General features: G+C 46.9%; 1 protein-coding gene across 8 annotated transcripts in view; it reads right to left on the bottom strand.

Annotated features, from left to right (window-relative positions):
* The window catches only part of LOC115114733 (rho GTPase-activating protein 12-like), a 182,779-nt gene that overhangs the window by 11,669 nt on the left and 157,587 nt on the right, over window positions 1-13,523 (bottom strand). For all 8 annotated transcript variants that reach the window (XM_065013699.1, XM_065013703.1, XM_065013702.1 and 5 more), the window contains 8 exons: window positions 12,873-12,974; window positions 7,768-7,866; window positions 7,466-7,568; window positions 7,129-7,248; window positions 6,795-6,893; window positions 2,898-2,975; window positions 555-689; window positions 105-210 (listed from right to left, as the gene is read on the bottom strand). In XM_065013699.1, the coding sequence (XP_064869771.1) occupies window positions 105-210; window positions 555-689; window positions 2,898-2,975; window positions 6,795-6,893; window positions 7,129-7,248; window positions 7,466-7,568; window positions 7,768-7,866; window positions 12,873-12,974 (842 nt within the window). The remainder of the gene's footprint in view (window positions 1-104; window positions 211-554; window positions 690-2,897; window positions 2,976-6,794; window positions 6,894-7,128; window positions 7,249-7,465; window positions 7,569-7,767; window positions 7,867-12,872; window positions 12,975-13,523) is intronic.

The raw sequence follows: 13,523 nt of genomic DNA, 5'->3' as shown, positions 1-13,523 counted from the left end.
TTTGGGGAAAGTTAAAAGGATTTTGCAACCCAGTGTCTCAAAATGAATGAGGCTAACACAATGAGATTATATTGTCATTTAGTTAACTGTGCAGGTTGACTAACCTCCTGAGGTGTTTGAAGAGGACCTGCATAGTGTCCTGATTGGGTTTGGGCAACTGTTTGACCCTCTCCTTGATGGACTGGACACGCTGCTTGTTGTCTGGGATCTCTGTTGAGCAGACAGGAATACTGAATACTGTAGCAAAACGCTTTGCAACCGATAAAGAAAAAAAGCTTCTCTCATTGGACAACTTCAGCTTGTCCCTTCCTGTTTAGCAGGAAGAACAACAACACACTGGGCGATTCCCATTTCCTAATCTTTAATGTGATGTAGCGCCCCCCAGTGGATACATTTAACATTTACTACATTCAGTAGTACAGAAGTAGAAATATAGATGGACGCTAATACAACATGAAGTAAAGAATTCAACTATTAAAATGGAGTAGCCAGGATGTTTATTTATTGTTGTTACTGTCCTCATAATTAAACCAATGGGATTATTATGTACTCACTGATGGAGTTGACAAAGTCATGGAATAATCCATATGTGAAGAGGGGTTCAGGCAGCTCTCTGAAGAACATCTTCAACGCTCCTGTAATCACATGGATGTCCTCCCACTTCCCTTCCTCCAGGTTCACCTTCTCATCTACACACACACACACACACACACACAGAGGGTTATTCAGTGTACTTCAGGTCCATGCATACTCAGGCTGTCAGTATACAGAAAGAGGGGACAGTAGCAGTGGTACCATGATCAAATCTAAGTGTATTTGTCACGTAAGCCGAATTAAACACCTTACAGTGAAATGCTTTCTTACAAGCTCTAACCAACAGTGCAATTTTTAAGTAAAGAATACGTATTAGGAAAACAATAGATAGAACAAGGAAATACATATATTTTTGTAAACAATAAAAAGACAGTGAAAATAACAGTAGCAAGGCAATAATGGGGGAGGGGGGGGGCACACAATGTAAATAGTCCGGGTAGCCATTTCATTACCTGTTCAGGAGTCTTATGGCTCATGGCCACAGACCTGAGTGCTATGGGTCTGTAGTCATTTAGGCAGGTTATCTTAGTGTTCTTGGGCACAGGGACTATTGTGGTCTGCTTGAAACATGTTGGTATTACAGACTCAATCAGGGACATGTTGAAAATGTCAGTGAAGACACCTCGTAGTTGGTCAGCAAATGCCCAGATCACACGTCCTGGTAATCTGTCTAGCCCAGCGGTGTGAATGTTGACCTGTATAAAAGTCTTACTCACGTCGGCTACGGAGAATGTGATCACAGTCGCCCGGAACAGCTGATGCTCTCATGCATGCCTCAGTGTTGCTTTCCTCAAAGCGAGCATAAAAGTGATTTAGCACGTCTGGTAAGCTCGTGTCACTGGGCAGCTCGCAGCTGTGCTTCCTTTGTAGTCTGTAATAGTTGCAGGCCGCGCCATATAAGACGAGCGTTGGAGCCGGTGTAGTACGATTCAATCTTAGTCCTGTATTGGCGTTTTACTTGTTTGATGGTTCGTCGGAGGGCAAAGCAGGATTTCTTATAAGCTTCTGGGTTAGAGTCCCGCACCTTGAAAGCGGCAGCTCTACCCTTTAGCTCAGTGAGAATGTTGCCTGTAATCCATGGATTCTGGTTGGGGTATGTATGTACAGTCACTGTGGGGACGACGTTCTCGATGCACTTATTGATAAAGCCAGTGACTGATGTGGTGTACTCCTCAATGCCATCAGAAGAATCCCGGAACATATTCCAGTCTGTGATAGCAAAACAGTCCAGTAGCTTAGCATCTGCTTCATCTGACCACTTTTTTATAGACCGAGTCACTGGTGCTTCCTGCTTTAATTATTGCTTATAAGCAGGAATCAGGAGGATAGAATTATGGTCAGACTTGCTAAATGGAGGGCGAGGGAAAGATTTGTACACATCTCTGTGTGTGGAGTAAAGGTGATCTAGAATTGTTTTCCCTCTGGTTGAGCATTTAACATGCTGATAGAAATTCAGTAAAACGGATTTAAGTTTCCCTGCATTAAAGTCCCTGGCCACTAGGAGCGCTACCTCTGGCTGAGCGGTTTCCTATTAGCTTATTTCCTTATACAGCTGACTGAGTGCGGTCTTAGTGCCAGCATCCGGCTGTGGTGGTAATTAAACAGCCTCAAAAAATACAGATGAAAACGGTCTTGGCAAATAGTGTGGTCTACAGCTTATCATGAAATACTCTACTTCAGGCGGGCAAAATCTATATTACAGTTTTTGATGTCCCTTTGGTAGGATACTTGTGATCGTACCTCGTCTAATTTATTGTCCAATGATAGTACGTTGGCAAGTAATACTGATGGTAAAGGCAGATTTCCCACTCGCCGTCGGTGGATCCTTACGAGGCACCCCGCCCTGTGTCCTCTGTACCTGCGTCTCTTTTTCTTGACAATGACGGGGATGTCGGCCTTGTCGGGTGTCTGAAGTACATCCTGTGAGTTCTGCTTGTTGAGGAAAAAATCTTTGTCTAATCCGAGGTGACTGATCGCTGTCCTGATATCAAGAAGCTCTATTTTGGCGTAAGACACGATGGCAGAAACATTATGTACAAAATAAGAAATAACTTGAAAAAAACACATAATAACACAATTGGTTAGGCGCCCGTAAAACTGCTGCCATTTCTTCTGACCATTTTCTATTGACAAGAGAGTGAAGAGAGAGGACAGTAGTATCAGTAGTACCTACCATGATTGACAGTGAAGAGAGGACAGTAGTATCAGTAGTACCTACCATGATTGACAGTGAAGAGAGAGGACAGTAGTATCAGTAGTACCTACCATGATTGACAGTGAAGAGAGAGGACAGTAGCACCTACCATGATTGACAGCGAAGCGTAGTTTCTGGATGACAGCCAGGTTCCCACTCACTCTGTACAGCCCATCCACATTCAGAGCTTCAGACAGAGGAACACAGAAGAGCACCATCACACAACCATTCACAGTTTTATAAAGGAGATCGACGTTCTGATACCCGTACATATTTAGTTACTGTGTTTCATAGGACATGTGATCCAAGATGGCGTAGCAGTCAGACGTCTCTTTGTCCTCGTCTTGTCCCATGTATATATTTTTTCTTAGCATATATTTTTTAACTTCAACATACTCTCCTGCAATCTGCCTCACCAAATGCGGTATGGATCTGCTATTTGTTTACTTCTGAACCAGATCCCCAACAGAAGCTAACCAGCTAACAGCTAGTAGCCAGCTAGCGGTCATCAGCTACCATTAGCCCGGACAACTCTCGCCAGTCTGCACAGCGCGACTCAAACCAGAGCAAATCGGACATATTTTCCTCCATATCTCCGGATTCCTACCGCAAGCTCTGAAACTTTTCACCTGGATCATCGAGGCTAGCTAGCTGCTATCCGAGTGGCCACTCTCTGTCCCGAAGCAAGAACCAATTAGCCTAGAGCTAGCCTTGCTAGGCCCATCTTCCGGCTAGCCGAAGAGGTCCATCAGCCACTCCTTGGGCTACAATACCTATTTTGCCAATCAGCCTAGACCCCCGCCGACCCATCACGACTGGACTACCGACGTAATTCGCCCAAGGGGGTTTATCAACGGGCTCCTCCTTCACGACGTCCCCTGAATGCCTATCTGCTAGCCGTGGCCTGCTAGCTGTATAGAGCATATCGGACTGTTAGCTTAAGAGGCCCATTGGACTAATTCTTTGGCCATTATACCTATTCTGCCAATTGGCTTGGACCCTTTTACCACACGGAGCCCTGCTGATCCACGACGACTGGTCTGCAGACGTAACAGCACGAGGGGGCTACAAGAGACTTTCTTCCTTCGAGACATCCCTCTAAGGCCCTTCTGCTAGCCCCGACCCGCTAGCTGTCTGAATCGCCATGTCTCCGGCCCGAGCCACTCACTGGACCCCTATGATCACTCAGCTACACATGCCTCTCCCTAATATCAATATGCCTTGTCCATTGCTGTCTTGGTTAGTAATTATTGCCTTATTTCACTAGAGCCTCTAGCCCTGCTCAATACGCCTTAGTTAACTCTTTAGTTCCACCTCCCACACATGCGGTGACCTCACCTGGTTTAAATGATGTTTATAGGGACATTATCTCTCCCAGTTCTTATAGCCTTTAGCTGTATGCTACTTTTCCTCTGTTAGTCGGTGATGTAGAGGTGAATCCAGGCCCTGCAGTGCCATTCCCCAGGCGCTCTCATTTCTTGACTTTTGTAACCGTAAAAGCCTTGGTTTCATGCATGTTAACATTAGAAGCCTCCTCCCTAAATTTGTTTTATTCACTGCCTTAGCACACTCTGCCAACCTGTGTCTGAATCCTGGCTTAGGAAGACCACCAAAAACCCTGCAATTTCCATCCCCAACTATAACATTTTCCGACAAGCTAGAGCTGCCAAAGGGGGCGGAGTTGCAATCTACTGCAGAGATAGCTAACAGAGTTCTGTCTTACTATCCAGGTCTGTGCCCAAACAATATGAGCTCCTATTTTCAAAAAACCACCTTTCCAGAAACAAGTCTCTCACCGTTGCCGCTTGCTATAGACCACCTTCTGCCCCCAGCTGTGCCCCGGACACCATATGTGAATTGATTGCCCCCCATGCTTAATACCCCGGCAATCCTATAATCTAAACTTGATGCCCTCAATCTCACTCAAATTATGAATGAACCTACCAGGTACAACCCCAAATCAGTAAATACAGGCACCCTCATAGATATTATCCTAACCAACCTGCCCTCCAAATACACCTCTGCTGTCTTCAACCAGAATCTCAGTGATCACTGCCTGCGTCCGTAATGTGTCTGGGGTCAAACGACCACCGCTCATCACTGTCAAACGGCCATGCTTTCCACCTGGCTACCCTGCTATAAAATCTGGTTTCCCGAGCTGGTCATCGGTGCATCTCAGCCACGCTCAAGGTCCTAAACAATTTCAACTGTCATCAATAAGAGACAATACTCTGCAGCCGTAGTCATTGACCTGGCCAAGGCTTTCGACTCTGTCAATCACCACATTCTTATCGGCAGACTCAACAGCCTTGGTTTCTCAAATGTTTGCCTTGCCTGGTTCACCAACTACTTCTCAGACAGAGTTCAGTGTTTCACAACGGAGGGCCTGTTGTCCAGACCTCTGGCAGTCTCAATGGGGGTACCACAGGGTTCAATTCTCGGGCCGACTCTTTTCTCTGTATACATCAATGATGTCGCTAATGCTGCTGGTGATTCTCTCATCCACCTATACGAGGACGACAGCATTCCGTATACTTCTGGCCCTTCTATGGACACTGTGTTAACTAACCTCCAAACGAGCTTCAATGACATACAACTCTCCTTCCGTGGCCTCCAACTGCTCTTAAATGCAAGTAAAACTAAATGCATGTTCTTCAACCGATCGCTGCCCACACCTGCCCGCCCATCATCACTACTCTGGGCGGTTCTGACCTATAATATGTGGACAACTACAAATACCTAGGTGTCTGGTTACTGTAAACTCTCCTTCCAGACTCACATTAAGCATCTCCAATCCAAAATCAAATCTAGCACCAGCTTCCTATTTCGCAACTAAGCGTCCTTCACTCACGCTGCCAACCATATGCTCGTAAAATGGACTATCCTACCGATCCTTGACTTCGGTGATGTCATTTACAAAATAGCCTCCAACACTCTACTTAGCAAATCGGATGCAGTCTATCACAGAGCCATCCGTTTTTTCACCAAAGCCCCATACACAACCCACCACTGCGACCTGTATGCTCTCGTTGGCTGGCCCTCGCTTCATATTCGTCGCCAAACCCACTGGCTCCAGGTCATCTGTAAGTCTTTGCTAGGTAAAGCCCCGCCTTATCTCAGCTCACTGGGTACCATAGCACCACCCACCCGTAGCACGAGCTCCAGCAGGTATATTTCACTGGTCACCCCCAAAGCCAATTCCCCCTTCGGCCGCCTTTCCTTTCAGTTCTCTGCTGCCAATGACTGGAACGAACTGCAAAAATCACTGAAGCCGGAGACTCATATCTCCCTCACTAGCTTTAAGCACCAGCTGTCAGAGCAGCTCACGGATCACTGCACCTGTACATAGCCCATCTGTAAATAGCCCATCCAACTACCTCATCCCCATACTGTTATCTATTTTATTTATTTTTGCTCCTTTGCACCCCAGTATCTCTACTTGTACACTCATCTTCTGCACATCTATCACTCCAGTGTTTAATTGCTATATTGTAATTCTTTCGCCACTACTGCCTGTTTATTGCCTTACCTCCATTATCCTACCTCATTTGCATACACTGTATATAGTCTTTTTCTACTATATTATTGACTGTATGTTTATTTATTCCATGTGTAACTCTGTGTTGTTGTTTGTGTTGCACTGCTTTATCTTGGCCAGGTCACAGTTGTAAATGGGAACTTGTTCTCAACTGGCCTACCTGGTTAAATAAAGGTGATCTGGCCTACCTGGTTAAATAAAGGTGATCTGGCCTACCTGGTTAAATGAAGGTGGGGAAAACAGGATGATGGATACAGAGGGACACAGAAAGGATTTAAGGGCACCGACAGACGGCCGAGCCGGGGCTCCAATCCCTGTTGCCAGGGTCAGACAACTGAGTCAGACATTCAACTCACCACACCACTGTTACAATGAGAGACAACTGAGTCAGACATTCAACTCACCACACCACTGTTACAATGAGAGACAACTGAGTCAGACACATTCAGACAGGAGAAGCACACCTACCGTTGTTTTCCACGTGGTCGATGCACATCGTGACGAAGCTTGGCACGGCCGTGTTCTCTCTATGACAGAGGTCACTCAGACTGCAGCCAAACACCTGGTCTAAGACACACAGACATCAACAGGGTTATTATTACAGAGGTCCAAAGTACTCCGCTACGGGAAAACAACAGGCCCTTTTCTGCTGACCGTCTGGTAACTGTCCAGGTTTCCCAGAAATCCAGGTTGGAAGCTTCTAGATGTTCTGTTTATTTCCTCTTCCAGCCTGGATTTCGGAAAAACCTGGGGATTCTGGGGAAGTTAACACAGTTCCCAACCCTACTGTTCTTTGTAATACCTTTGATGTAGCCCTTGTCTCTGACTGTCTGCAGAGTGGGTCTACGTGTCAGGAACTTCTTCAGCTTGATTCTGGTCTTCTTGTTGTCCGACGCGTCCATACTGGTGGAACTCTTCATGGCTACAGACCAATGACAACGGGAGATGACTTAACACCCTGACACACATAGGGACAGTTTCCTGAACATAATTCAAGCCTAGTCCTGGACTAAAAATCTATATTCTAGAGGTCCTCCATTGAGTGATCTTTTAGTCCTGGACTGCTGACCTATAATGATGAACAGAAACATCCTTAGTAGACTAAGAGGAGTGGTCTCAGACAGACATGATGCTCTGACCTCGGCTCTTCTTGGAGTCTCTGTGCTCTTTCTCTTTGTCTTGTTTCTCTGCTCCAGGAGACTCTGGCATGTCCTCCTCTATGGCCTCATCTGACTCCCAGGCCTACAGTAAGGCATGTAGCAGACAGACAGATGCACAAAGGGGACAGTCAAGAACACACAGGAACAGGTAGGCTACCTTTGGACTGACCCAATGACTAAACATGACAACTCTGCCACTTAGTGGATAGATGTGGAACTGCAGTACAAATCAGACAAGTGTGTGTGTGTGTGTGTCTGTGTGTGTGTGTGTCCAGACTCACGTGTGTGCTGATGGTGTCCATCAGTGCCCTGTACCAGTCATTGATGACGCCATCGTTCTCTGACTGGATCAGCAGCTCTGTACTCTGATGGGTTTTCACCTGCAAAGAGAACAAGAAGTTTTCTTTTTTTATTGAATATTTAAAACATACAATCTACTTGCAGTATAGCCGCTCAACAACTACATCACATTAATCATCTAACAGAGTCCCACCCAGAGCGAAACACAGAAGCAACCAGGGACAACACCCAGCTCAAGGGCACGTTGACAGATCTCCCAGAAGTTCAAAAACGGAGACCCGAACGAGCAATCCATCAGCCACCGGCCCAAGCTCCCAACCGCCAGCCCACCAGCCCTCCAAGATCCTCTAACAGTTCTCCAAGAGCTGCCCCTCAACCATGCAAGACCCCCCCCCACACAGTTCCGAAAGAGCTGCTCCTCAACCATCCGAGACCCTCCACCACAGTTCCCAAAGAGCTGCTCCTCAACCATCAGAGACCCTCCACCACAGTTCCCAAAGAGCTGCTCCTCAACCATCCGAGACCCTCCACCACAGTTCCCAAAGAGCTGCTCCTCAACCATCCGAGACCCTCCACCACAATTCCCAAAGAGCTGCTCCTCAACCATCCAGCCCCCCGTTCCCAAAGAGCTGCCCCTTAACTATCCAAAATCCCCCCAGTTCCCAAAGAGCTGCCCCTCAACCATCCGAGACCCCCCACAGTTCGCAAAGAGCTGCCCCTCTACCATCCGAGACCCCCCACAGTTCCCAGAGAGCTGCCCCTCAACCACCCGAGACCCCCCCCCCCCCCACAGTTCCCAGAGAGCTGCCCCTCAACCATCCGAGACCCCCCCACAGTTCCCAGAGAGCTGCCCCTCAACCATCCGAGACCCCCCCCACAGTTCCCAGAGACCCCCCACACAGTTCCCAGAGAGCTGCCCCTCAACCATCCGAGACCCCCCCACAGTTCCCAGAGAGCTGCCCCTCAACCATCCGAGACCCCCACACAGTTCCCAGAGAGCTGCCCCTCTACCATCCGAGACCCTCCACCACAGTTCCCAAAGAGCTGCTCCTCAACCATCCGAGACCCTCCACCATAATTCCCAAAGAGCTGCTCCTCAACCATCCGAGACCCTCCACCATAATTCCCAAAGAGCTGCTCCTCAACCATCCAACCCCCCCCGTTCCCAAAGAGCTGCCCCTTAACTATCCAAAATCCCCCCAGTTCCCAAAGAGCTGCCCCTCAACCATCCGAGACCCCCACAGTTCGCAAAGAGCTGCCCCTCTACCATCCGAGACCCCCCACAGTTCCCAGAGAGCTGCCCCTCAACCACCGAGACCCCCCACAGTTCCCAGAGAGCTGCCCCTCAACCATCCGAGACCCCCCACAGTTCCCAGAGAGCTGCCCCTCTACCATCCGAGAGCCCCCCAATGCACCAACAACCAACAAAATGAACAAAAGAGAAAAAAGAGAAAGACAAAAGAAAACCGAAAACAACAAAGCAGAATACTAAATGACAACAAGGACAACAAGAATCATATCAGCAAGGCCAACTGAATATGTTGAGTGCATGTATGGCACTATTTACTAGGGATGCATGATATATCGGTGAACATATCAGTATTGACTCGATGTCTAGTTTAATGTGAAAAACCGATGTCAAAGCTGCCTTGCCACCTATATAACGTAGGTACATGACATAATGACGCCACGTAAAATTTTGCGCTACACGTGCAACACAGCATTCCTAACCTTGCCCACAATGTCTGCTGTGTGGATCGAGCAGTCAACAAGTCCAGCAGTCATTTGAAAGAGTAAGAAAAGTTCCGCGAGACTCAAAGGCCAAATCCATTAACACCAAGATAATGGAATTCATTGTCCTTGACAATCAACCGTTCTCTGTCGTGGATGATGTTGGCTTTGACGACTGGTCGAGCACCAGGACACACTAATGTTACCAAGTGAGCCATTGTTCAGATGTTACCCTTCCGGAGTTACACAGTAAAAGAGTCACTGCTATTAGCTTCACGACCTCCCATGGAACGCCGTTTGGATACTTCAAATAACACTATTTGACGCGTTAACTAAGCTTTTAATTTGACACGTCAAATTATAGAATGTTGTGTGTGCTGAATTTGCACGTGCAAGCCAAGTGCCACCACTACTATCAGTAGCCCTGTCAAAGCTGTACAAAAAAGTCTGCAAACAAGCAAACACCGGCCAAGAACAATGTGTTTACAATACCACGTTGGTAATAAAGGATTATTTGTTTGACCGCAACTTCTGGGGAAGCTAGTTAGCTTTAGTTTGGTACCTAGCTAGCATCAATACAACAAGCCTGAAAACAATGACCAGTAGAAACCGCAGTCATTTTCACTATTCTTAGCAATGATTTAGGAATCTTTGTAAGTATTAGCTAGGTACCCACTTGTTGTTCACCTATTGAAATTAAACTTCAGTCCATGAAAATAAATAGCTAGCCAGCTACTTAACCCTGTTGCCCAAAGTTAACGTTATAAGCAGCCAGCTAGCTTCATCTGGCTAGTGAGGCCCGACCGGACTGGGTTTTGTGTTGTGAAGCTAGCCACAATAAGGATTAGGCACAATAGTGGAATTTGCGGTTTGCCTTCAAAATAAAAGCACATATTTGAAAGTGGATGCAGGAGGTTACAATTGGTGGAATCATGCCATATATAGACTAGATAATGTTAAACAAGGTTGGAATGTGAAGCAATGAAATGGGGTATCAGTCTAGTCGGTGACACCCACAGAACACTACTGTGAAGAGTTTATGCAAATACTAGCATTGTAGCTCTTATCGCGGGACAGTGATCGTGTGAAATGACCTCCCCAGTCAGCCTATGGTGTGTATTGACATTCATATTGCACTGAACAGTTTTACCTGAGGATTGGGGATCAATGAAACGGGGTATCAGTCTACTCAATACCCAAGATATTTTAACCCAACGTCCCCCTCAGAGTTATCAGACTCCAAAACATCCACATACTATTGTTTTTCCTCTGGAATAGTGTTCAATACACATAGGTCGACAACAATAAGAGCTACGATGCTAATGCTAATGTGTCAATGAGTAGACTGATACTCCATGTCATTGATCCACAATCCATATGCCCCCAATGCAACTCTAAAGTATAATACATCCAGTGTGATTTCAACAGATTTTTGTCAAATGAACAAATTATTGTCTTTTGTTAATTTTATATAATATTCCAACCTTGTTTAGCATGATCTATTAAATTATAGCATAATTCTACTATTTGTATTCATTTGCATCACACATCATGTTGATGATGTTTTACTGGTAATGGGGACATATGTAAATGTCAACAAAATAACCTTTTGGTCAGTGTATTGTATGTGTGTAACCTTTATTTAACTAGGCAAGTCAGTTAAGAACAAATTCTCATTTACAATCACGGCCTACCCCGGCCAACGCTGGGCCAATTGTACGCCGCCCTATGGGACTCTCAATCACGGCCTACCCCGGCCAACGCTGGGCCAATTGTACGCCGCCCTATGGGACTCCCAATCACGGCCTACCCCGGCCAACACTGGGCCAATTGTACGCCGCCCTATGGGACTCTCAATCACGGACAGATGTGATACAGCCTGGATTCGAACCAGGGACTGTAGTGATGCCTCTTGCACTGAGATGAAGTGCCTTAGACTGCTGCATCCATGTGTGTGTTAATTATTTAAATGTACTAGAATGCTTAAAAAGGTCACAACATTTTTAAAAATTCGTTATCGGTATCGGGTTTTTTTGGGGGGCAAGGAAAATATTGGATATCGGTTTCGGCCAAAAACACCTGCACGACATCTGCCTCAGGAAAACAGGCATTAGCTGTAAAAACACTGCTCCGCTGTGTCTTTCAAACTTACTTTTTGTTTTATTTTGACTTTAATTTTTTAAATCTTTCTTTCCCCTGCCCAGAAACTCCACTCCCACTCCAATTCCACATCCCGACCCTCAGCCCATCTGCTGTCTCGACCTCTGAAAGATCGGCTATCAAAAGCCAACTGACATTTACTCCTGAGGTGCTGACCTGTTGTACCCTCCACAACCACTGTGATTATTATTTGACCCTGCTGGTTATCTATGAACACTTGAACATCTTGAAGAACAATCTGGCCTTAATGGCCACGTACTGTTCTAATCTCCACCCGACACAGCCAGAAGAGGACTGGTTACCCCTCAGAGCCTGGTTCCTCTCTAGGTTTCTAATCTCCACCCGACAGAGCCAGAAGAGGACTGGTTACTCCTCAGAGCCTGGTTCCTCTCTAGGTTTCTAATCTCCACCCGACACAGCCAGAAGAGGACTGGTTACCCCTCAGAGCCTGGTTCCTCTCTAGTTTTCTAATCTCCACCCGACACAGCCAGAAGAGGACTGGTTACCCCTCAGAGCCTGGTTCCTCTCTAGTTTTCTAATCTCCACCCGACAGAGCCAGAAGAGGACTGGTTACCCCTCAGAGCCTGGTTCCTCTCTAGTTTTCTAATCTCCACCCGACACAGCCAGAAGAGGACTGGTTACCCCTCAGAGCCTGGTTCCTCTCTAGGTTTCTAATCTCCACCCGACACAGCCAGAAGAGGACTGGTTACCCCTCAGAGCCTGGTTCCTCTCTAGGTTTCTAATCTCCACCCGACACAGCCAGAAGAGGACTGGTTTACCCCTCAGAGCCTGGTTCCTCTCTAGGTTTCTAATCTCCACCCGACACAGCCAGAAGAAGACTGGTTACCCCTCAGAGCCTGGTTCCTCTCTAGGTTTCTAATCTCCACCCGACACAGCCAGAAGAGGAGTGGTTACCCCTCAGAGCCTGGTTCCTCTCTAGGTTCCTCCTTTCTAGGGAGTTTTTCCTAGTCACCGTGCTTCTACACCTGCATTGCTTGCCGTTTGGGGTTTTAGGTTGGGTTTCTGTACAGCACTTTGAGATATCAGCTGATGTAAAAAGAGCTTTAAAAATGATTTTGATTTGATTTGCACATTCTATACTCATAGTGCCATGGCTGTATGTGTCTGAAGCAGTGTTGTGGCCCTGAAAGAACTGGGGACAAATGAATGTTTTGTAGTGTCAGAGCCCTCTCACCTCAATGACATGCTTCTTGCTGGACTTGTCCTTGGAAGCCCATTCTATAGATCCTCCTCTCAGGTCAACAGTGAACTCTGGTTTAGACTGGTTCCCTCCAAACTACAGGAAGAGAGCAGAACCACACACACACACACACACACACACATGTGACAATGGATCTTGTCAAACCCACTGTCAACCCAGAGGGTTGTTAGTGAGGTTTCAGCATACTGTTATGTCTTAGAGAGTCATCCACTAGACTACAGCTGAATCACTTGGTTCAGTCTATAGGCTTGTGTCCCATATGGCACCCTATTCCCTATATAGTGCACTAATTGTGACCTGAGCCTTATGGGGTAGTATAGTAGTGCACTATATAGGGAATAGGGTGTCATATGGGACGCAAGCCTATGAAACCCACTTCCTACATGGAAGCCACTGACTTGACCCGCTGACCCCTCCCACTTTAAGGATGCCAACCTACAGTTGTGTCTGACCTACCCCCTCCCTCTTCAAGGATCGGTGGAGAGAAGGGATGGGGCGGAGAGAAGGGATGGGGCGGAGGGATGGGATGGGGCGGAGGGATGGGGCGGAGAGAAGGGATGGGGCGGAGAGGAGGGATGGGGCGGAGAGGGAGGGATGGGGTGGAGAGGAGGGATGGGGCGGAGA

Source organism: Oncorhynchus nerka, linkage group LG9b (genome assembly GCF_034236695.1).
Source record: "Oncorhynchus nerka isolate Pitt River linkage group LG9b, Oner_Uvic_2.0, whole genome shotgun sequence".
Lineage (NCBI taxonomy): Eukaryota > Metazoa > Chordata > Actinopteri > Salmoniformes > Salmonidae > Oncorhynchus > Oncorhynchus nerka.
The sequence above is the reverse complement of the archived record's forward strand: the minus strand, read 5'-3'. Positions and strand labels throughout refer to the sequence as shown.